Source organism: Marmota flaviventris, chromosome 6 (genome assembly GCF_047511675.1).
Source record: "Marmota flaviventris isolate mMarFla1 chromosome 6, mMarFla1.hap1, whole genome shotgun sequence".
Classification (NCBI taxonomy): Eukaryota; Metazoa; Chordata; class Mammalia; order Rodentia; family Sciuridae; genus Marmota; species Marmota flaviventris.
Genome location: NC_092503.1, coordinates 85680710 through 85704424, shown reverse-complemented (window position 1 = coordinate 85704424; position 23715 = coordinate 85680710). Strand labels below are relative to the sequence as shown.

The window sequence follows — 23715 nt, the reverse complement described above, 5'->3', positions numbered from 1 at the left end:
GGGATTGAACCCAGGGCCACCTTAACTACTGAGCTACAGCCCCACCCTTTTAATTTTTATTTTGAGACACAGTCTGGCTAAGTAGCCCAGGCTGTCCTCAAATTTGCTATCCTCTTGCCTCAGCCACCCTAAATCCGCTGGGATTATAATCTTATAATTATAATTTTATAATTCCAAGGGGTTTTGTTGTTGTTGTTGTTTGTACCAGCGATTGAACTCAGGGGCACTCAACCACTGAGCCACATCCCCATCCCTATTTTGTATTTTATTTAGAGACAGGGTCCCACTGAGTTGTTTAGCGCCTCGTCCTTGCTGAGGCTGGCTTTGAACACGCGATCCTCCTGTCTCAGCCTCTCGAGCTGCTGGGATTACCGGTGTGCACCACCATGCCTGGTCCGTGATTAGCTTTTTGAGGCACAATTAAAAATGTTTCCAAGGATGCTGAGTAGTCAAGGTGGGTGCTAATAGGGCGAGGCGCAAAGAGCGACCTTGGGAGAAGTCCCACGCCCCGAAAAGGAACCCACACAGGATCAACGCCATCCACTAGGTCAAGGCACGCTCCCAAGATTAAGAGACCTATTGGATAAAACGGCAAGGTGCCGCCCACAACGTTCACCAGCCAATGACTGTGCGGCAAGGGTAGAGCAGGGCGGGCCAGGGGCGGGGCGAGCCTCGCGCTGGCTCCTTAAGTAGCGGCTGCGTGGGTGCCCTAGCTGAGGGCTTCTACGACGGCGCTGTTGGGTGGTGCAGAGGCTGATAGGTCCGGCGCGCAGAATCTTCGCAGAACCATGTCTAGGCAAGAAGCAGGAGCCAACGCTTCGTCTTGGGTCGTTGCTTCGCGGCGAAACTCGACTGCGCCCCGGGCTCCGGAGAGGAGGCCGGCGGAGGAGCTGAATCGACGAGGTCGGGGAAGTAGTAGGGGCTGCAGAGGTGGCGGCTGGAGAGACTCTTCTGGCCTCCCTGAAGCTGTGGCGGCTGGTCGCGGGGAACCGCCGCTCTGCTTTGGATTCAAGAACGACTTGGTCGGAGCGGTGATCGGTGAGAGCAAGAGAATGGATGTGGCGGGCAAGGGTAGGGAGGAATATGGGTGGGGCCCAGGCAAGGGTACCCCTCCGCAATTGCTCTTCTGCCTATCAGCTGCCATCTAATGAGATACAGATCTCTGCCTGGGATAATTTCTAAAACCTTGGGCTAGAATAGTTTAATGCATGTTTTAGTATTTTATAGAAATGTTTTGGGGGAGCAACTCCCAGAAGACGTAGATTATCTTAGGGGAAAAGAGGGATGCTTAAAAGATCAGGCCTGAGCCTAGCGGCTCACGCCTGTAATCCTAGCGGCTCAGGAGGGTGAGATAGGAGGATCATGAGTTCAAAGCCAGCTTCAGCAAAAGCAAGGCACTAAGCAACTTAGTGAAGCCCTGTCTCTAAATAAAATACATAGGATTGAGGATGTAGCTCAGTGGCCAAGTACTCCTGAGTTCAATCCTGGGTACCTAAGGGGGAAAAATCAGGTCTGAGGACAGACAGCTTACTCCCAATCAATTCTCAACAGTTAACAAGTAGGTGTTAAGTGAGGCCACTGTGCTACAGTGCACTTGCTTTGTTGAATCTGTATCTAATACTGTGTGTGTGTGTGTGTGTGTGTGTGTGTATAGATGGATGCATGGATAGATAGATAACGTGTGCTGGGGATTGAACCCAGGATTCAATGAATGCTAAGCACACACTGTATCACTGAGCTGCATCCATATCCAGATCTGATTTTTAACTGGTGTAAGAGTGTGACAAATTATTATTACTATAATTATTATTATTATTATTATTATTATTAGCAGTGCTGGAGATATAATCCACTGCCTTATGAATGCTAAGCAAATGCTCTACTAATCCACAAACCCAGCCCCAATTTAATAAGTGTACAGTACTGTATTAACAATAAGAACAAAGTTGCACCCCAGATCTCTAGAACTTGGTATCCCACGTTCCCTTTCTTGGCAACCACCATTCTGTTCTGGTTGAGTTTGGTAATTTTAGATATATAAATATGTAAGAGTTATAAAGTAATTGTCTTTTAGTGATTGGCTTATTTTATTTAGTGTAACAATGTTCTCAAGCCTCAGTGCACTTTGTAGCATATGACAGGATTTTCCTTTTAAGGCTGAGTGTGATACTCCATTTTATATATGTACCACATTATATTTATCCATTGCTGAGTACCTGGGGTTCTTGAGTATTATGAAAATACTTCTATAAACATAGGAGTGTAAATGTCCCACCCTCCTTTTTTTTATGCCAGGGATGGAACTCAGGGTGCACATGACCACTGAGTTACATCCCCAACCCTATTTTGTATTTTATTTAGAGAGAGGGTCTCAGAGTTGCTAAGTGCCTCACTTTTTGCTGAGGCTGGCTTTGAACTCTGTGGTTCTACTTCAGCCTCCCGAGCCACTAGGATTACAAACACGACCCACTGTGCACACAAATATCCTTTTGACATTCCCAGTTTCAGTTCTTTTGGATGTATACTCTGAAGTGGGAATGCTGGACTATGTCAGGATCTCACAAAACCCCCACTGGAGATTGAACTCAGGGTGTCACCTATGCTAAGCAATGTTTTTACAGGGCCTCACTAAATTGCTAAGACTGGCCTTGAACTTGTGATCCTTCTGCCTCAGCCTCCTGAGTCAATGGAATTATAGGTATGCAGCACCATACCTAGCTTTTTTTTTTTTAACTCCATACTGTTTTTCATAGTGGCTATAATATTTATTTTACAATCCCACCAAAAGTGCACAAGAAGTTCAATGTCCTTACAATATCACTAACACTTGTTATTTTTACTTTTTCATAATCACCATTCTAACAGGTATAAGGTGATGTATCTTGTGGTTTCAATTTCTGTCTCCATTTACCTGATTAGTGATATCAAACATTTTATTCCTTCCTATTGGTCATTTTGGAAAGTGTCTACTCAACTCCATTATTTATTATTTTTATTTTTTATTTTTATTATATTTATTATTATTTATTCTTTGCTGGGCTAGGAATTGAACCCAGAAGCTTTACCACTGAGCTACATCCACAGCCCATTTTATTTTATTTTATTTTATTTTTTGTACCAGGGATTGAACTCAGGGGCACTCAACCACTGAGCAACATCCCCAGTCCTATTTTGTATTTTATTTAGAGATAGGGTCTCACTGAGTTGCTTTAGCGCCTCACCATTGCTGAGGCTGGCTTTGAACATGATACTCCTGTCTCAGCCTCCCCAGCTGCTGGGATTATAGGCATGTGCCACTGTGCCCCACCCTTTTTTTATTTTGAGACAGGGTTTCACTAAGTTAGAATCTTGCTGAATTGTTGAGGCTGGCCTCAACAGTCCCTGGCAGTCCCTCCTGCTTCAGTCTCTGGTTGCTGGGATTACAGGCATGCTCCACTTTGCTCAGCTACTAACCATTTTTTATCTGAATTTTTGTTGTGGTGGTGAATAGTTGTTTCAGTGTTGATCCATTAGTTTTTTTCATAGGTTGGCGTAGGGTTCTTAGACTCCATTGCTGAGAAAGAAGCCTCCTTCTACCACCCACAAAAATTTGTGATACTTGGAAAATTTGGAATAAAAACCTTCCCTCTTTCTAAACAGAAAGTGTTTACTGCACCCTAGGAACTTTCTTGGAAAAATTTGGGGAAGAGCTAGAAAAGGTTCTTTGAGGAAAGTAGGTAAAATCACTTTTGATTTCAACTTGCAATCATATTCCTTCACTCTGTTACTTTTAAAAACAGGTCGTGGAGGGTCAAAAATAAAAGAAATCCAAAATATGACAAATACCAGGATACAGGTAAGTCATCTATTTGTTTTGTTTTTGTTTTCATAGTGGGGATTGAACCCAGCAGTGTTTTTATCAGCGGTACATCTCCAGTTGTTGTTGTTGTTGTTTTAACATAGAACATGCTTTAATTTCATATAAAAAGAAAATAAGCAACTAAATACAATGGCTATTTTAATCAGCTTTTGGTCTTTTTTTTTTTTTTTTTTTTTTGAGATAGGGTCTCACTAATTTGAGGGTATCACTAAATTGCTGAAAGTGGCCTCAAACTTGCCATCCTGCTGCCTCAACCTCCTGAGTCACAGGGATTATAGGCCTGCACCATCATGCCCAACTGTCATATGTGTCCTTAAATCCTAAAAGCATAATTCATTCCAAAGGGAAGACTTACCTCTGTTTCTGCTCAGTTATTAACATGCTGTCATAAGTTGCCAAAGCTCTTCATGATTGTCAAGATCATTATGATCATTTTACTTGAGCCATGTTCTGTTCCGTGTATAGGTTTTGAGACTTTCAGAGACATAGATTTTTTTTTTTTTTTTGGTACTAGAGATTGAACCCAGGGGCACTTAACCACTGAGCTACATCCCCGGCCCTTTTTATATTTAGAGACAGGGTCTCACTGAGTTGCTTAGGGCCTCACTAAATTGCCAAGGATGGCTTTGAACTCATGATCCTCCTACCTCAACCTTTTAGGCCACTGGGATTACAGGTATGCATCACCACACTTGGCTAGATCTTTTTTTCTTTAAGGGGGAAAGATATATTTTGACTTCTTGTTTCAGAGGTTCCAGACTATAGTTGCTTGGTCCCAGTGCTATGGCCTGAGGTGAAGCAGAACATCTTGGTGGGGCAGGTGTGGTGGAGCAAAGCTGCTCACCACCTGGCAGCCAGGAAGCAGAGGGAGAGGGAGAGCCAGAGGTGTAAGTCTTTAGATTTAAATTTTTTTTAGTTGTAGATGGATACTATATTTTATGTGCTGAGGATTGAACCCAGTGCCTCACACATGCAAGGCAGGCACTCTACCACTGAGCTATAGCCCCAGCTGCAAATATTTAGATTTGATCTTCACTTAAGAATTATATCTGTGAGGGCTGGGGATGTGGCTCAAGCGGTAGCGCGCTCGCCTGACATGTGTGCGGCCCGGGTTCAATCCTCAGCACCACATACAAAGATGTTGTGTCCGCCGAAAACTAAAAAATAAATATTAAAAAATTCTCTCTCACTCTTTAAAAAAAAAAAGAATTAACGTTTAAAAAAAAAAGAATTATATCTGTGAGATATTCATCATGTCCAAAATGACTCCCTGTCTGAACTCCTCCTCTCAAACCTTGGCTGCCTCCTGTGTTCACAATATTAGTACAAGAGAATGATATCATTTACTGAGTTCTGAAGCCAGAAATCTGATTATCTTTTGTGGTTCTTCCTTCTTCACCATTGAGTCTTGTCTGTTCACTGTACTTCTCAAGGGGAAATGTCATTGTTAGTATTCTCCCTTCACTGTACAGACTGCTTCCATTCTGATCCCCTCTAACAATTATCTAGTGGAGTCTAAGCAGTTTTTCTAAAACACAAATTGTGATCTGCTTATACCATGTACTTCTGCTATGATGTTCTGCCTCACCTCAGACCCAAAGGAATGGAGCCAGCTAAATGTGGACTGAAACCTCTGAAAGCATGAGCCAAAATCTTTCTTCCTTATCAGTTGACATTCTCAGGCACTAATCATTTTTAACCTCAAATCTAAAAAACAGGCTGAAAAAGAGGCCTTGAAAATACAGAGAAGTGATCAAAGATGGGAGAATCAGAAAAATTCGGAATCAGGAGAATCAGAAAACTGCCTCTCCCCAGAGCCAGAACAACTAAAGATAAACAGACAGAAAAGTGAACATCACTTGCCGTTAACCAAGATCAACTCTGCAAAAAGGCATGATAATAACTTTTGGCAAGATTCTGCTTCACCGGATACAATCCACAAACAGGAAAAAAAGCCTTTTAAAAATACGAAGAAGATTAAAAATAGGCATTGGAAGAAATCAGCATTTCTAACTGAAGTGAGCCAAAAGGACTGTTATGCTGGGGCAAAGTTTAGTAATTCACCACCTCCTAGTATTCTTCCAAAGCCTCCTAATCACTGGCTTGAAAGAAGCACTTTTGAAAATTCCAACCAAAATAGGGAGCTTATGGAAGCAACTTAAGGCTGCTAAAAATTCAAACTTAGATTTATATTGTATATGTATTATATGTATGTTGTACTTGAAAGGTACATTGTATTTTTGTTATGAAAGTATGTATTTTGACCTGCCAACGTGGTAGGTATTTTGTGTATACATACAGTGGAGAAATTTCAAGTTGTTCTAGGGCACATGGAAGACTGATTATTTGCATAAGGTACTGAGATTTTTTTCAAGAAACACCTCTCAAATATCAAAGTGAAGATTTAAATGTGCAGTTTACTAATGCAATACTGAAGTGTAAATCTGTGGCACAATCATTGTAAACATGGGTTTTGTCTGTTTCTTGAAATTTATTTCTGCCTTCTGATCTGTAATTACTGGAAAAATATTTTTAATATATATTTAAGTTATAGGTGAACACAATACCTTTATTTTTATGTGGTGCTAAGAATCCAACCCAGTGCCTCACACATGCTAGGCAAGTGCTGTACCACTAAGCCACAATCCCAGCTCCTATTCCCATTTTTGCCAAACTCAATTTCTTAATTTTGCTATATAAGCCATTATTCAAATTTAAAATGCTTCTAATTTTAATGCCAACAAATTGGTTGTAATCAAGTTTTTAAAGTAATAATAATTTTGGGCTAGAGTTGTTGGTCACAGTTAAAGTGCTCACTTAGCATGCGTGAGATGCTTGTTTCGATCCTCAGCACCAAATAAAAATAAATTAAAGATTGTGTCCACCTATAGCTAAAAAATAAATTTAAAAAAAATAATAATTTTCCCCTCCAATTAAAACATTGTGTTCATGTTCCTTTCCTACATAAAATCTATCATGGCATCTTAGACTTTAAGTCCAGACTCCTCAGCATAGTCCAATGACCTGGAGTGTTTAACTTCCCTTACTGTCTTGAACACTACCCATTTCCAGATGCTCTCCTATGATTGGTATCTTCTTAAAACTAACTCCTACTCATTCAGGTTAGCTTAGTTATCACATTAGGGATGTCTAAGGCTTCCTGCTCCCTGCTCCCCATTCTATGTAGGTGTCCCTTTTCCATTGCAGCATCTATGACTGCCTATTTCGGTACTTAAACAAAGTTGTTTCTGTAAACCCTACAGAGGATAAGCACTGATTCACCAGCCCAAGACAGCATTTAATGTATAGTACTTCCTAGATAAATTTTCAGTGAGGTTATCTGCTGTTAGACACCTATAAAAGTGTTATAAATTCTATCCTAAATGTCATAACATCAGACTTCGAAAATTTACCTTCAGCTGGGAAGGGTGGCACATACTTGTAATCCCAGAGGCTCAGGAGGCTGAGGCAGTGGGAGTGGAAATTCAAGGCTAGCCTCAGCAATTTAGCGAGGCCCTAAGTAACTTGGTGAAACCCTGTCTGAAAAACAATGGGCTAAGGATTTGGCTCAGTGGTAAGGTGCCACTGGAGTCAATCCCTTGTAAGAAAAAGAAAATCTTGACCTGCATAACAGTATACATGTCTGAGTAGAGAACTGCATGAAATTAAAAATGTAAAAGTAACTTGGAAATTCAATAAATTTTTATTTATTTTTCTAAGCTGAGACAAGTGGCATATGCCTGTAATCCCAAGGACTCAGGAGGATGAGGCAGGAGGTTCACAAGACTGAGGCCAGTATAGGCAACTTAGACCCTGTCTCAAAATAACAAAACCAAAAAAAAGGGGTCAGGGATGTAGCTTAGTGGTAGAGTGCCCCTGGGTTCAATGTCTAGTAGCAATAAAATAATAAAGTAAACTTTTATCCACATAATATATAATATAGTGTAATCCACCTCAGCCCTATAATTATATAAGCCTAACAAAATAGTCCCATCTTATAAAGGAAAGAACTCAAAGTATTGTCACCTGTCAGATTGATGTTCTGATTTCCCCCCTAAAACTTGCTGAATTGTTTTGTTTTGGGCCGTACTGGGGATGGAACCCAGTGGTCTTCTACTACTGAGCTATATCCCCAGGCCTCTGTGTTTTTTATATTGAAATAGGGTCTCACTAAGTTTCTAACACTGCCTTGAACTTGAAATCCTCCTTCCTCAGCCTCCTGAGTTCCTGGAATTAGAGGGCAATGCCACCATATTCCCCCTGAATTAATTTTTCCAGCTGTTAGTTTTTTTTTTTAATTTACAAATTATCTTGCTTCTCCCCATCCAATCAGGAGGTAAATCCAGAGTATATAACAAGCCTTCTCTTTAGAAATGTAGATATTGAACTATAGTAATGCTATGTACTATTATATTATTTGAAATTGAGTGCTTATTTGGGATAGGTGTGAGGGGACTTCATTCTCATCTATTCTTCCTCCTATATTCAGATAATAAAAGGAAATCCTGAGGCAGAAGTCAAAATTTTTGGCAACAAGGCCATGCAAATAAAAGCAAAAGCAGTGATAGAAAATTTTGTTAAAAAACAAGAAAATAATAATTCTGAACGCAAAGTTGGTAAGTAATTTTTACACACTGAAGCTCTTTAAAATTTTAAAACTTTGTTATAATCCATTATACTTGATTCCTTTCTTGAGACACAGGTTTAGATTTTCTTAAATCTAGTATTTTTTTTTCTACAGAAGCCCAGATTATTCCTCAATTCCTCAAATTGAAACTGTAGTTTAGCTTTACTTCCAGCTACATATAATAGAAAATAACCCTTTAATACACCTTCTTCAACATTAATGGTGAGGATTTGTCTTGGGCTTCTGACTCTGGTCTCTTCCCTAGATCAAGCTTGACTTTGAAAACTGCTTAGTTATTTGAAATATTAAAAATTTGACATCTATCTAGAGAAAAGGCCATTATTGAACCATATATAGATGTGAGATGAAAGTAAAACAGAAACTTGAGTTCTGATGGCCACATTTCCCCTCCTTAGTGTTTCTTGGAAAGGAACTTCACCTCCAAGGCGACATGATTTTTATCTGTCAAGCTGGGTAATGTCTACTTCACGGGAATATTATAAAGATTAGATAATGGGCTGGGGATGTGGCTCAAGCTGTAGCGCGCTCACCTGGCATGTGCGGGGTGCTGGATTCGATCCTCAGTATCACAAACAAATAAAATAAAGATGTTGTGTCCACCGAAAACTAAAAATAAATAAATAAATATTTAAAAATTCTCTCTCTCTCTCTCTCTCCTTTCTCTCTTTAAAAAAATTAGATAATGACATGACAGTATTTTAGCACCCACTAGACTTTTCATAATATTTTCTTTTATAAGTAAATTTTTTCATAAGTTGATAAATAACAAAACCCATGCAACTAGATCATCATGGTACTATAGTATGATCCTCCCCACCCCATCTTTTTGTGCACATGTTAGTTTACAAAAATAAATTTTATATTTCAAGAATTGGTTTTTGTTTTCAATTTTTTGTGTGTTTTATTTTGTGGCACTGGGGATTAGAATTCAAGGTTTGGTACTTGCTAGGCAAGCAGTCTACCACTGAGCTACATCCCTAGCCATTTTTAAAAAATATTTTATTTTGACACAGAGTTTTACTAAGTTACCCAGGCCAGTCTTGAACTTGATGCTCTTGTCTCAGCCTCCCGAGTACCTGGGATTACAGATGTGCACTAACACACTCACTTCCAGTTCTTAAACATAGTATAGAAAAAATAGCTTTGAGGATTTTGTGCAGACAGAATTTATTACAAAACTAATTTGGTAAAAAATATTTTTAAAAGACATTGTCGCATTCCAACCTTCTGCTGGAAGAAATGCAAGCACAAATGACAGTGTTACAGAAGATCAGCCATTGATAGATTGGGATCAAATTCGAGAGGATGCTGTGAAATGGGAAAAAAAAAAGTGGGCAGGTCAGTGCTATGTCCTAAGATTTACATATGCTATTGATTATACTAGTTCTTTTCTGTAAGATATCTGCCATATTTTTAGCAATGAAATCCAAATGGAAAATTTGTCATTGATCTAAATCATAATCATTTCTTTTTCTTTTTTTCATTTATTGATTCTTTTTTAAATTTGTTTTAATTAGTTACACATGACAGTACAATGATCTTGACATACTGTACATTTGAGTCAGATGGGATATAATTTCTCATTTTTCTGAGTGTACAGGTTGCAGAATTACATTGGTCATGCAGTCATGTATATACCCACAGCAATAATAATGTCTATTTTATTCTACTATCCTTCCAGTCCCTCCTTCCCCTTCCCTCCCCTCCCATCACTTCTCTCTACCCAATCTAATGTGACCCACTTCTTTTTTTTTTTCCCCTGACACCATACCTGTATTCTGTATAACGAAGGGGGTCTCCTTTCCCCTTCCATGCAATTCCCATTCTCCCTCCCTTCCCCTCCAACCTCTCTTCCCTATCTAGAGGTAATTTTCTTGTCATGCTCTTCCTCCCTACCCTATTTTGAGTCACCTCCCTTAAATCAGAGAAGACATTCGGCATTTGTTTTTTTGGGATTGGCTAACTTCACTTAGCATAATCTGCTCTAATGCCATCCATTTCCCTGCAAATGCCATGATATTGTTATTTTTTAGTGCTGAGTAATATTCCATTGTAGTCATAATTATTTCTATAATTCTATTTTATAAATGGAAAACTGAATATTAAGCTTATGCATTATTTGAGGTAACTCACTGTAAAAAGTTTAAGAAAAAGGAAGAAAATCAGCCCCAAGAATTAAGTGTGAAGTGACTAAACATATCAACCATAAATTGTTGTGGTGGTTGATGAAAAATTTATTTTGGAATGACCTAGCTAACAATAGTGAGAAAAAGGGAAAACCATTAAATCATAAAAAGCATAACTTATTGAGACAGGTTTTTTTGGATTTTTTGACCAGGCTGGTCTCCAACTGTGATCCGCCTACCTCAGCTTCCTGGGTTCACTGGGATTATAGGCATGCACCACCCCATCAGGCATTTATTAATTCATTTATTTACTTATTTATTTGGGGATTGAACCCAGGGGTGCTTTAACACTGAGCTAAGTCCTCAGCTATTTTTATTTTTTTATAAATTGCTGAGGCTGGCACGAACTTGTGACACTGCCTCACCCTCCTAAATCATTGGGGATTATAGGCAAGTGCCATGTACTTGGCCATTTTTTAATTTTAAATGAAATTTCACACATGGTATATTAAATCTGGGTATGTTTTAGATAGTAATCTGGGCAATTAGAGTGAGGCATCAATACTGCATCTTTTATATTAAATTAAAAAATAATGCACTGGAATAGAATGATCAAATTATAAGTGACTAACATCATTGTTGGTCAGCACATTTGCATGTTAAGTTTCCAGAGCTACCTTTTCAATAGATCTGTTGTGAGATTTGCTATGGGAAGTCAGAGGAAGGATTTAAGTTTAGAAGAGGTCTCAGGCATATAAGATATATTGCTCAGAGCAGAAGAATGAAAATTTTTTAATTTCCTAAAAAAATAATGGTATGAAATGTTAACTATGTTTGAGGGCAAACCATCATAAACTGGTTTTCTGTCTTGTAAAGCATGCTTTACTTTATTTGAAACTTCAGTAATAAAAGTCTCTTTCTTGGATGAAAACCAAAAGGAAATAGCCTAGTGTGGCAACTCTTGGTTGTAAAGTATAGAACTGTCTAAAATTATCTAAACACATGGTGAACTTAATACATATTTTAGTTTGTTTTTGTGGCTTTGAGTAAATGTTAATGAAATATAAAATCTTATTACCAAAGTTTGGATTTTCACCTTTATAACCCAGATTTACCTCCAATTAAGAAAAACTTTTACGTTGAATCACCATCAACTAGTTCTATGACAGAAGTGCAAGTAGACAACTGGAGGTATGTAGTTTATTGTTAATTTAAGTATGCTTTTGTATAATTATGTTATTAGTATTAACTCTTTAGGCAAAGATTGAAATGATTGCATATGAAGCCTATGCTTGCTTTCCATATTTATATTCAAATGAAAATAGACTTTCCATATTTATTCAGATGAAAACTTGGTTGAATCCTACATATTAGAAGACTGGTATCCAATAATGATGGAAAATGGGTTTTGTGTCTAGAGTAGACATATCGCTATTGAACAATAAAACGTGACTAATATAAGCTGAGGAACTGAATACAATCTTGCTGCTAACAATGGATCAGTCACCAATGGACTACATATATGAAGGGTGGTCCCATATGGTTATAAGATTATAATGGACCTAAACAGGTGTAGTGGTATACACTGACTCAAGACTGAGGAAGGAGACAGGGTATTTAGGGTTAAAATGCTGAGGCTGGCCTTAAACTTGTGATTCTCCTGCCTCTTTTTAGATAGAATCTTGCAAAATTGCTTATGGCCTCACTAAGTTACTGAGGCTGACCTCAAACTTAAGATCTCCAGTCTCAGCTTCCTTAGTCACTGGAATTCCAGGCATGAGCCACTGCACCTGGAAAATAGCAACTTCTAAAAATATTGTTATATAAAAATACATCTCAGCCTAGCATATATATGCCCACAATCCTAATTACTGGTGAGGCTGAGGCAGAAGGATCACAAATTGGAGGCCAGTCTGGGCAACTTAGTAAAACTATAAAATGCAAAGAGCTGAGACTATAGATCAATGCCCACCATGTGGGATGCCCTGGGTCCAATTCCTAGTACTGCAAATAAATAATTTTTAAAAATCTGTTATAAAACTAAGAATGGTATAGCAGGAGTGTGGAGGTATGGGGCTCACTTTGGGACAAATGACAAATTTTAGAATCATCTGTTAAATTAAGAAAATATGGGGGCTGGGGATGTGGCTCAAGCGGTAGCGTGCTTGCCTGGCATGCATGCGGCCCGGGTTCGATTCTCAGCACCACATACAAATAAAGATGTTGTGTCCGCTGAAAACTAAAAAATAAATATTAAAAAAAAAAGAAAATATGGAACATCACAGGCCCTCAAATGTTTGCCCATTCTGGTTTTGAATTATGAAACATGATTTTCAGGTTCTATTTATAATTTTGCACATGAAATTTATGGGTCCATTCATAATAGTGATTATCGCCTTTCTTCTGAAACTATCCTCAGATAGGAGGAAGATGGGCTTCTGTTTCTATTTCTTAGTATATTTCATTCTAAATTTTATGGTAGTCTGATTTTAATCATTTACAGTTGAATTTCAAAGTAAAACTTTTTTTTTTTAGAAATTTCTTTCTTGTGAGTAAGCCTAAGCCACTAATCCTCATTTTTTTTTGTTTTTCCTGTAAAGGAAGGAAAATTTTAATATAACATGTGATGACTTGAAAGATGGTGCGAAGCGCCCTATCCCCAATCCTACCTGTAAATTTGAAGATGCCTTTCAATGTTACCCTGAAGTTATGGAAAACATTAAAAGGGCAGGTTTCCAGAAGCCAACTCCAATTCAAGTATGCTTTCCTTAATTCTAGTGTTTCACTGAATGTTTTACCTAAGCAATATTGGATATATATTAAATCACCATAGAACAATTATCTCTTATGAACATTCTAGTTCTTCCTACCACTACCACCAATGCCTTGCATTCAAAATTGTTAAATGAAGTGTGGAGCTGGGAGGAAGACAGAAAGACATAACAAGAAGAGATATGCTCTTGTAGTGTTTATTATTCTTTTTCAGTCACAGGCATGGCCAATAATTCTACAAGGAATAGATCTTATTGGAGTGGCACAAACAGGAACGGGGAAGACACTATCATATTTAATGCCTGGATTTATTCATCTGGATTCTCAACCAGTGTAAGAAATCTTTTGGCTGCCTTCTTTAAGAGTTTCATAGCTATAGACACCAAATATGTAATGAAGATTTCTTTATCTAGTACATTAATCAAAAAGGAATGCCTTGTCTCCAGCAACTACATGCTTATACAGTGCTGATGAAAGTATAAATTGGCAAATTTTTTTAGGAAGCAATAGGTAATGCTACAAAAGCCTTAATAGAAGAACAGGAACGCTGATTCAAATTATTTAAATTATCACGTTCAATCCAGTTCTCTTTTCAATGAGAACATGTTTCACATTTTAAATGAATGTTAATGAAAAGGCCATATTAAATGAAAAAGTTGGGTAATTGGGATACTGGGTTTTTTCTTTTGTTACTTATGTTTTGTGGGGAGGACAATTTATTCTAGGCCAGGTCTAAAATTGCATGCTGTACCATTCCCTATTATAATCCACACCGACAAGAGAATGTGCCTTAACACCAGCTCTGCTGGAAGCTTGCAAATGTCTGCTATTTGATTCCTATGAGTTCATTCAGTCTTCTCCATTGGTACACTTAGCAAGGCTCTCCACCCTCGTAGTACAAGACCCCTTAAACATAAATTCATTTTGTATAGAGAAGAGAAAAGACTGGTATATTGATTGTTCCTCATTTAAACCATGACTTAAACCCTGTCAGGATTTAACTGTTATTTGGATTTGTTATTTGTATGACTTCTTATATTTCCCCAATTTATGGTTAATATTGCTTTTATAATCAGAAAGAATTTACAAAAACTTGTCATACCATTAGCTTATTTTATTTGGTATGTAACAAATAGTAAGCCAAAGTCTATTGAAGGACACTGTAATATCTTTTTAAAAAATTTTTTTAGGGGTTGGAGATGTGGCTCAAGCGGTAGCACGCTCGCCTGGCATGCGTGCGGCCCGGGTTCGATCCTCAGCACCACATACAAACAAAGATGTTGTGTCTGCCGAGAACTAAAAAATAAATATTAAAAACTTCTCTCTCTCTTTCTCTCTTTAAAAAATTTTTTTTTAGTTGTAGATGAACACAATACCTTTATTTGATTTATTTATTCTCTTGTAGTGCTGAGGATTGAACCCAGTGCTTCACACATGCTAGGCAAACACTCTACCACTGAGTCACAACCCTAGCCCTTGTAATGATATCTTACAAGGTACAAATGTCTCTCTACATACATCCATCTTTGACAGTCATTGCTATAAATTTCTAAACTAAGTATACCATGCATCTGAGATAGGCAATCTGTTTTTCTTTCCAAAGAGATAGAGAGAAAAGGAATGGACCTGGAATGTTAGTCCTTACACCAACTCGGGAACTGGCTCTTCAGGTTGAAGCTGAATGTTCTAAATATTCATATAAAGGTCTTAGGAGGTAAGTAATTTCTTTGGTCATTTCTGTGCCAGTATAGTATTTATTTATTTGTAGTACTGGGAACCTAACCAAGGTTTTTCATATACTAGGGAATACTTACCACTGGGCTATTTCCCTAGGCCCATAAACTGTTATGTTAATGGAGTACCATTGTAAAATTTCAATGCATGAATACATTGTATAACATTTAAATCAGAGCAGACATCTTTTCTCAAATATTAATTCATTCATTTATACATTTATTTATACTAAGGATTGAACAGGGTCACTTTACCCCAAGGCTAAATTAAAGCACCACCCCTACTTTTTAAAAAATCTATTTAGTTATAGATAGACACAATACCTGTATTTTATTTATTATGTGGTGCTGAGGATCGAATTCAGTGCTTCACATATGCTAGGTGAGTGCTCTACCCTTGAGCTACAACCCAGCCCACAAGCCCTTTTTTATTTTAAGACAAGGTCTTACTAAGTTGCAGGCTCTGGTCTGGAACTTGCTATATTCCTGCCTCAGCCTCCTGTGTCACTCAGATTAATGATTTATACATTAGTAATGTGTATATTTATGCATCTTCTTGCTTTTCACCTATTTAGAAGGTGAAGAGCTTAACAGGGGTCCTGCATCTATTCATTGATCCAATCAACAACAACTATGTAGTATGATTAAGTTATGATACATGGTTCTTTAATTTTTACCACTGTGAATTGGTGGTTGTGGATAGTTCTTAGTCATCTGACACTTCATCGTATCTATACCCAGAATGCATAGATTAATTGGGATTTTCAGTTATGATTGGATGTCTAACCATGAACCTCTGAATTTTTTTTTAAGTGTTTGTGTATATGGTGGTGGAGATAGAGATGGACAAATACAAGATGTTTCAAAAGGTGTAGACATCATTATTGCAACTCCCGGAAGACTGAATGATCTGCAAATGAATAACTTTGTGAACTTGAGAAGTGTAACATACTTGGTAATCATGTAGACGTTGGGAATGTTGGGGAGGAAAACGACTCCTTCTTAAAATATTTTTAAGATGGCTTATATAATGGTTTTAGATTCTAGGAATATTTCCCATTTCTTTAAGTATATTGAAATAAGGATTGAAAATGAAATTAATTACAAAGGAGTTATTAAAATCTACTTGGTTGGTTTATGTATTTATTCTCATTAAACAGATTTAGAAGATACTGGAAAGTCAACTAAAACAAATCTTTTTTGTGTGTGCATGTGCAGGGGATTGAACCCAGGACCTTGTGCTTGCAAGGCAGGCATTCTACCAGCCCACAGATCTGTTCTTATGACTTCAAATGGCTTAATTATTTTTATCTCTAGGGAAATGAGGGATTTTTTTTGGGGGGTGGGGGGCTAGGGATTGAATCCAGGGTGATGTTGTTTTTTTTTTTGGTTTTTTTGAGACAAGGTCTCAGTTACTGATTATCTTGCTAAGTTGCTGAAACTGGCATGGAAGTGACAATATTGTTTCAGCCTTCCAAGTTGCTAGGAATACAGGCATGTGCCACCATGCCCAGCAAAATGGTTATTATATTTGTAAAGAAAGCATACATATTAGCTAACTCTCATCTAATCAGCCACATTCTTAACTGTGAATTCAGGTTTTAGATGAAGCAGACAAGATGCTGGACATGGGATTTGAACCCCAGATAATGAAGATTTTGTTAGATGTACGCCCTGACAGACAGACTATTATGACAAGGTAGGTATGCTTAATTTGTGTAAAATAAAAGTCAGTGGATTAGAAACTCACCTTGATTGATTCTCCAGAATATTTTAGAGCATCACTAGAAAGTATTTTGAGATCCTTAGGTGAAAGAAGATATCATCACTTAGTTTAGCAACTCAGTGTAAGCATAAGATGACTGCTTCACTCCTGACTACTCCTAAATTACAGATAGGGGCTTTTGGTCTTTTTGTTTTTGTTTTTGTTTGTTTTGTGGTGCTGAGAATTGAACCCAGGGTCTTGTAAACATTTACTTCTCATGGAAAGAGCTACATTTAATAACGCATCACTTGTCCTTAGACACTCTACATTTATGTAACAGTTTCTATTGATTCTATATATTTTGTCTTTATTTGCATTAAGGATCGTGTAAAATTGAGGAAATACACTAAATCTCACTGTTTTCGTTAAAATTGAGGAAATACACTAAATCTCACTGTTTTCTATAATCTTGCCATTCAAGAAAAGTAAAATTCAATTTCATTGTAAGTACTCTAAAAGTATAAAATGTGGTCACTTTCATTTTATATATGGTTGAAGAAACATTGAAATTTATATCCTTTGACCACTGTACTTAATGATGTGGTTTTTTTTTTTGTTGTTGTTGTTCTTTTTGGTACTGGTGATTGAATCCAGAGGTGTTTAACCAATAAGCCACATCTCCAGTCCTTTAAATATTATCAACTCTCAAGTCACTGTTCATATTTACTTGTATGTCATTATCAACCCTGTTTAGATCACAATCTAAACACAAGTCTACATATGTATGTATATGGAAGTCTAGTATTCCCTTTTTATAAAGTTAAAATGATCACTAAATTCAAACATTGTTAGCCGAGCCCACATTAAAAAGGTTTGGATATTATATATACATATATACTTTTTGGGGGGGGATACTGGGGATTGAACTCAGGGGCACTCAACCACTAAGCCATATCCTCAGCCCTATTTTGTATTTTATTTAGAGACAGTGTCTCACTGAGTTGGTGAGGCTGGCAATCCTCCTGTATCAGCCTCTCAAATTTCTGGGTTTATAAGCATATGCCACCATTTCTGGAAAAATATTTGTATGTGATATCAACAAAAGCCTGACATTGTATGAAAATTACTAGTTTATGTGTGTTGGTTAATGCTAATTCCTTTTTTGTTCCTTCTGGTACTGAGGATTGAATGGGGTTTCATGCATGCCAGGCAAGCTTTCTACCACTGAACTATATCCTCAACCTTTTTTCTCTTTATTTTGAGACAAGGTCTCATTAGGTTGACAAGGCTATCCTTGAACTCTGGATACTCTTACCTCAGCTTCATTAGTAACTGACATTACAGGCATGTAATTACCATGCCAACCTATAAAAACCTTTTTTTTTTAAACTGGTGATTGAAGCTAGAGACTCTTTACCACTGAGCCACATCCCCAGCCCCACCCCTACCTTTTTTTTTTTTTTTTTTTTTTTGAGACAGAGTCTCATGAAGTTGCTTAGGGTCTAGCTAAGTTGCTAAGGCTGGCTTTGAACTTGTGATCCTCCTTTCTTAGTCTCCCAAGCTGTTGAGATTACAGGCATGTGCCACCATACTCAGCTTGTAAAAAATTTTTAGTTGAACCTATATAAGTTTCTAGTAGTTTTACTATAGCTCAGTAATTCATTGTCAATTCTGTAACATCTGCCTTATTGAAAAGATAGGAAATAGTAAACTTTTCTTTCACCAGTAACTTGGTTCATATTAAGCTTAATAAATTGTAATTTTAAAATGTATTTATAGTAAATGTTTAATGTTGATGTGTCTTTATTCTCAGTGCTACTTGGCCATATGCTGTCCGTCGACTTGCACAGTCTTATTTGAAAGAACCAATGATCGTCTATGTTGGTACTTTAGATCTCGTTGTAAGTTTATTTTTTATTACTAATATATTGATATGTTTATTAAGACTTTTCATATGACATTTAAAACACATAGCTAAATGGCTAGTGATATTTCTGTGAACAAGAATGAACAAGGCCCTGGGTTCAATCCCTAACAGCAAAAAAGTCCAAAACAAAAGCAAACCATAAAAAATAGCTGATTTTGGCATATCTGCTCTGCCCACTCAATTTCAGAGCTAATCCCAGTTGCACATAATCTTACCCATATATCCATATACTTCAGTGTATATGTCCAAGATTCATTTTATTAAAACTATAGTACCTAGTATGTGCAAGGCATTCCAAAAGAGGAAAGTGGGTCTTTCCTAGCTCTGTATTTCATTAGAGATTTGCAGATGGTGATCAAATAGTTTTATAAAATCATTAATCATTCAGGAAAGGCTCTATAACTGCTGGATTTCCCCACACTTCATTAAATGCTTAGTAAAATATTATCTATGTAAACAAATATTTTCATTATGGGTTGAATGGTACCAGTAATATTTTTAATTTTTTTTATTAAATTGTCAAAATCAAAATACTCACTGAATTGTGAATCCTCGATTGTAATGTGACCACCCTTCATTCTAAGTGGTACTCAGAATTCAGGATGATATTTTTCAAAAGCTTTACATTCGTTCAGTTATTTTCCTATAGTGGTAATCATTGCTTTTAGCATACTCTGAACACTATTAAAGTGTTGTCAACTTGAATAAATAAGTGAAAGGGTGAACTAAGCGGGAACAGACAATTTTACTAGGATCTTTGCTTTTTGTTGGCAAAAACCTTAACCAACATTGCATTTTGAACTAATGATGTCTCCTTTACACATATGTGCTATGATCTTTGAATCTTTTAGGCTGTAAATACAGTGAAGCAAAATATAATCATCACAACAGAGGAAGAGAAGCGAACTCATATTCAAACTTTTCTTGAGAGTATGTCACCTAAAGATAAAGTCATTGTGTTTGTCAGCAGGAAAGCAGTGTAAGTATTTTCTCATGCTTGCATTAAAACCAAACAAATTGATTTGCTTAAGATATTTCTGTTTGTATATTTTCAAATAGGGGCAACCTGTCCTTTACATTATTATTCAATGTTTTGCTAATAGAAGGAAAGCTAATGAGTTGATGGTGTCATGAGAATAAGCACTTAAGATCACTGTCCTATCTTTTCTTTCAGTGCTGATCACTTATCAAGTGACCTAATTCTCAGACACATATCAGTAGAGTCTCTTCATGGCAACAGGGAACAGAGTGATCGTGAGAAAGCATTAGAGAACTTTAAAACAGGTACATATGTAACTGTTTTCTGTTACAGTTTAAAATAAACCCAATACCTGGACTTGGCTGAATGACAGCGTCTTTTCATGGAACTCATTTGTAAGTTCATATATCCTCAGCATACACTGCTCCAAAATATACTTACTAGAGCTCTAAATATTAATTTGCTCCTTACAACTAAGTTGCCAAGCCCCAAAAAGGCTAATACTTAAACCTGTGTATCAGTGTATTACTTTGTGATGGGAGCTGTGTCGCAATTTACATAAAGGCATATATCTTTTTGATATTGGCCAGATGGTGGAGTGACCACTGGCTCAAGTATGTTATCTATTGTGTTGTAATTTGCCATCATTTAAATAAATGTAGTTACCATTTTCAATGAGCTTTTTAATGAAAGTTAATAATAGTTCACCTGATTAAGAATTAATGGGAGGGCTGGGTCTAGTGGCCCATGCTTATAACCCCAGATACTAGGAAGACAGACATCATGATACCAACTGAAGACCAGCTTGGGCAACCTAGTAAGACCCCATCTCAAAATAAAAAAATAAAGGGCTGAGATGTAGTTCAGAACACCTGGGTTCAATTCCCAGTGCCAAGAATAATAAAGGAAAAGGCACTTTTCATTTGTCTTGGATTGGTTTATATCAGAATGATTTGATATTTATTTGGGTTCACTCTTTAGGTAAAGTGAGAATATTGATCGCTACTGATTTGGCATCTAGAGGTCTTGATGTACATGATATCACACATGTATATAATTATGATTTTCCACGGAATATTGAAGAATATGTACACAGAGTAGGGAGAACTGGAAGAGCAGGGTAAGTAAGTATAATCTACCCTTGAAAAGGTCAATTCTGGATTCTCATCACAGACTATTCCTGCCCAGAAAACCATACTTTTTTCTTCCTTATAAATTCTGTTCCTCCCCACAATCTGCTTGGCTTCTTCACCCCTATTCATTTGACCTATGCAGATTCAACTATACCATGTCACTACTAGGTTCATGTAATTGTTTCTGATACTTTGGTTTTATGTCTATAATGTCACAATACTGAGCTATAACAAGTGATTACTTCATTTACCAATTATTCAAATTGAGTCAGTGTGGTGGTCCACGTCTGTAATCCCAACAACTCAGGAGGCCAAAGCAGGAGGATTGTAAGTTCAAAGCCAGCCTCAACAATTTAGCAAGGCACTAAGCAACCGTACCTCAAAAATAATAAGGACTAGGGATATAGCTCATGGTAAAGCATTCCTGGATTCCATCCCAGTACCAAAAAAAAAAAAAAAAAAAGGTGCTGAAATTGGTAATGGTATGAGAGAGGATTGTTTTTTCCCTACTGTTATACCCTCTTGTGCAATTTGAACAACTATAGATTACAGACATTTCTTGTTAACTTCTCTAAAATAATGAAGTAAGCCTGGTGTGGTATGGATTAATCCAGGTGCAATGGCACACATCTGTAATCACAGTGACTCCAGAGGCTGAGGGAGGATTGATTGCAAATTTGAAGCAATCTAGCCAGATCATGTCTCAAAATGACCAGGGATATAGCTCAACAGTAGATCTCCACTGAACTTAATCCTGTGTAACACCAAATAAAAATATTTAAATTGGAAAATATTATAATAACTAATTGTAGTTCAAAAAAATGTTTTTCAGTACTGGGGATTTAGCCTAGGGTCTCACAAATACTAGCCAGGTGCTCTACCACAGAACTACCACATCCCCTGCTATATTAGTACAGCATTTGTATTGTATTAGGTAATATCTAGAATATTTCAGAAAAATTTATGTACTGAATATACTTTTTTCTTTAACCAATGGAGTATAATAGCTATTCATGTGATTTACAGTGTATTAGGTAATGTAAGTATTCTAGGGATGATTTTAAAGTATACAGGATAATGTAAATGTTATGCAAATGCTATGGCATTTTATATAAGGGACTTTATTATCATCAGATTTTGGTATCCTCAGAAGTTCCTTGAGCCATCTCCTTTGAATACTGAGGGAATGACTGTTTTTAAGTTCTAAAATGCTATTTGCATAACCCTATTTGCATAATATATTTTAATACATAATATATATTTGGTCTTTGAGCAAAAAAAAAGTTGTTGTACCTATTTTTACATTACTTTCTATGTTAACTAAATAATGAATACATACTATAAAAGAAATTACATGAGGTTTTTTTTTTTCCTTCCCATTGAAGGAGAACGGGCATGTCAATTACTCTTATCACTAGAAATGATTGGAGGGTTGCCACTGAATTGATTAATATTCTGGAAAGAGCAAATCAGGTGAGAATATGCAAATCATTAGAAATCTATACCTTTGTGTTTCAGTCATTATGCCCGACATTGGATCACACAGTTTATAGGGATAAACAGTTAAAAACCAGTTTTTATAACATGAGGGCTTGTAAAATGGCAAAGAATAGGAGCTATGGGAGATATAATTGGAATCTAATGTTAATGAGCAATGAAAACCCTGCCGAGGAAGCAACCAGCTGGTGGAGGTGGGAGTTGTACAAGATGGGGTGAGTGTTCCAGGAGTGGAAACAATTAGGATTAGAGGTAAGGCAATGTGTAGGAAGTGGTACCCCAAAAAGGAATATTAGGACATTGGGAATAAGCTGAAGGACTATTCAAGCAGGGGAGTGGCATAATGATGGGTATATTTTAAATCTGTCTAGTTTAGGGGTTAATAGGCAAACATTTCTTTTTGGAAGATGTCATTTACTTTGTAGATTCTTGAAATGATTTGGAGGCATGTTAGTATATTAAAAGAACTCAGAATCCTAATCACACTTTTAATAATTTCAGAGTATTCCAGAGGAGCTTGTCTTAATGGCTGAGAGATACAAGGCAAATAAACTGAAAAGAGAAATGGAAAAAAAAATGGGAAGACCTCAAGGAAAGCCCCAAAAGTTTTATTAATGACTAAATGCTGAAAAGTGGTACTAACCTGCCAGAGGTAAAAATTACAAACTCCTGCCTTTTAAAACTAGATTTTGTTAGTATATTTATCAAAATCAGCATTATCTCCAAGAGCCTCGAATTATTGGGTGTTATTCTTTCACCTGTTAGCAAAAGTCTAGTTAATCTATCTGCAGTACCTTAATTAAATGTAGAGTTGGGGCACATGCCTATTATCCTAGCGACTCCTTAGGCTGAGGCAGGAAGATCAAAAGTTCAAGGCCAGCCTGGAAAACAGCAAGACTTGTCAATAAAATAAAAAGGCTGGGATGTAGCTCAGTGGTAGAATGTTTGCTTAGCATGTGCAAGGTCCTGGGTTCAATATTTTATGTAAATAAATATACATATTTACTAATTCAGTGTTGACAATAAACTAGTTGTTCAGAGAAGTCATTGAGTGTAAAAGATCTGGAGACAGAACCACCTTTGAGATGTATAAATACATACCTTTTTTTAATCAAAGAATTTGACCTTTATTGTTTTTATGTGGTGCTGAGGATCAAATCCAGTACCTCACCTATGTTTGTTCTGCCACGAATCTACAACCCCAGCCCACATATATCTTTTGATCTAGTAATACTTCTAGGAAAGTATTCTGTTAGTGTGTGTGTGTGTGTGTGTGCGCGCGCGCGCACACACGTGCATGTTTAAAAAATTCATAACAATATTTGTAGTTGCAAAA

At 37.0% G+C, this 23715-nt stretch overlaps 2 protein-coding genes across 2 annotated transcripts in view; one reads left to right on the top strand and one right to left on the bottom strand.

The window, feature by feature from the left end:
* Positions 1-23715, bottom strand: part of Cgas (cyclic GMP-AMP synthase) — a 69762-nt gene that overhangs the window by 23026 nt on the left and 23021 nt on the right. The gene's annotated exons all lie outside the window — the stretch shown is intronic.
* On the top strand, positions 789-22994 carry Ddx43 (DEAD-box helicase 43). Its single transcript, XM_027928342.2, has 16 exons — positions 789-1038; positions 3780-3835; positions 8349-8475; positions 9714-9845; positions 11743-11824; positions 13234-13390; positions 13620-13738; positions 15009-15119; positions 15952-16093; positions 16737-16837; positions 18657-18744; positions 19622-19749; positions 19945-20054; positions 20731-20869; positions 22268-22355; positions 22881-22994. The coding sequence occupies exons 1-16, from the start codon at positions 789-791 to the stop codon at positions 22992-22994; spliced, it is 1944 nt and encodes a 647-aa protein (XP_027784143.2).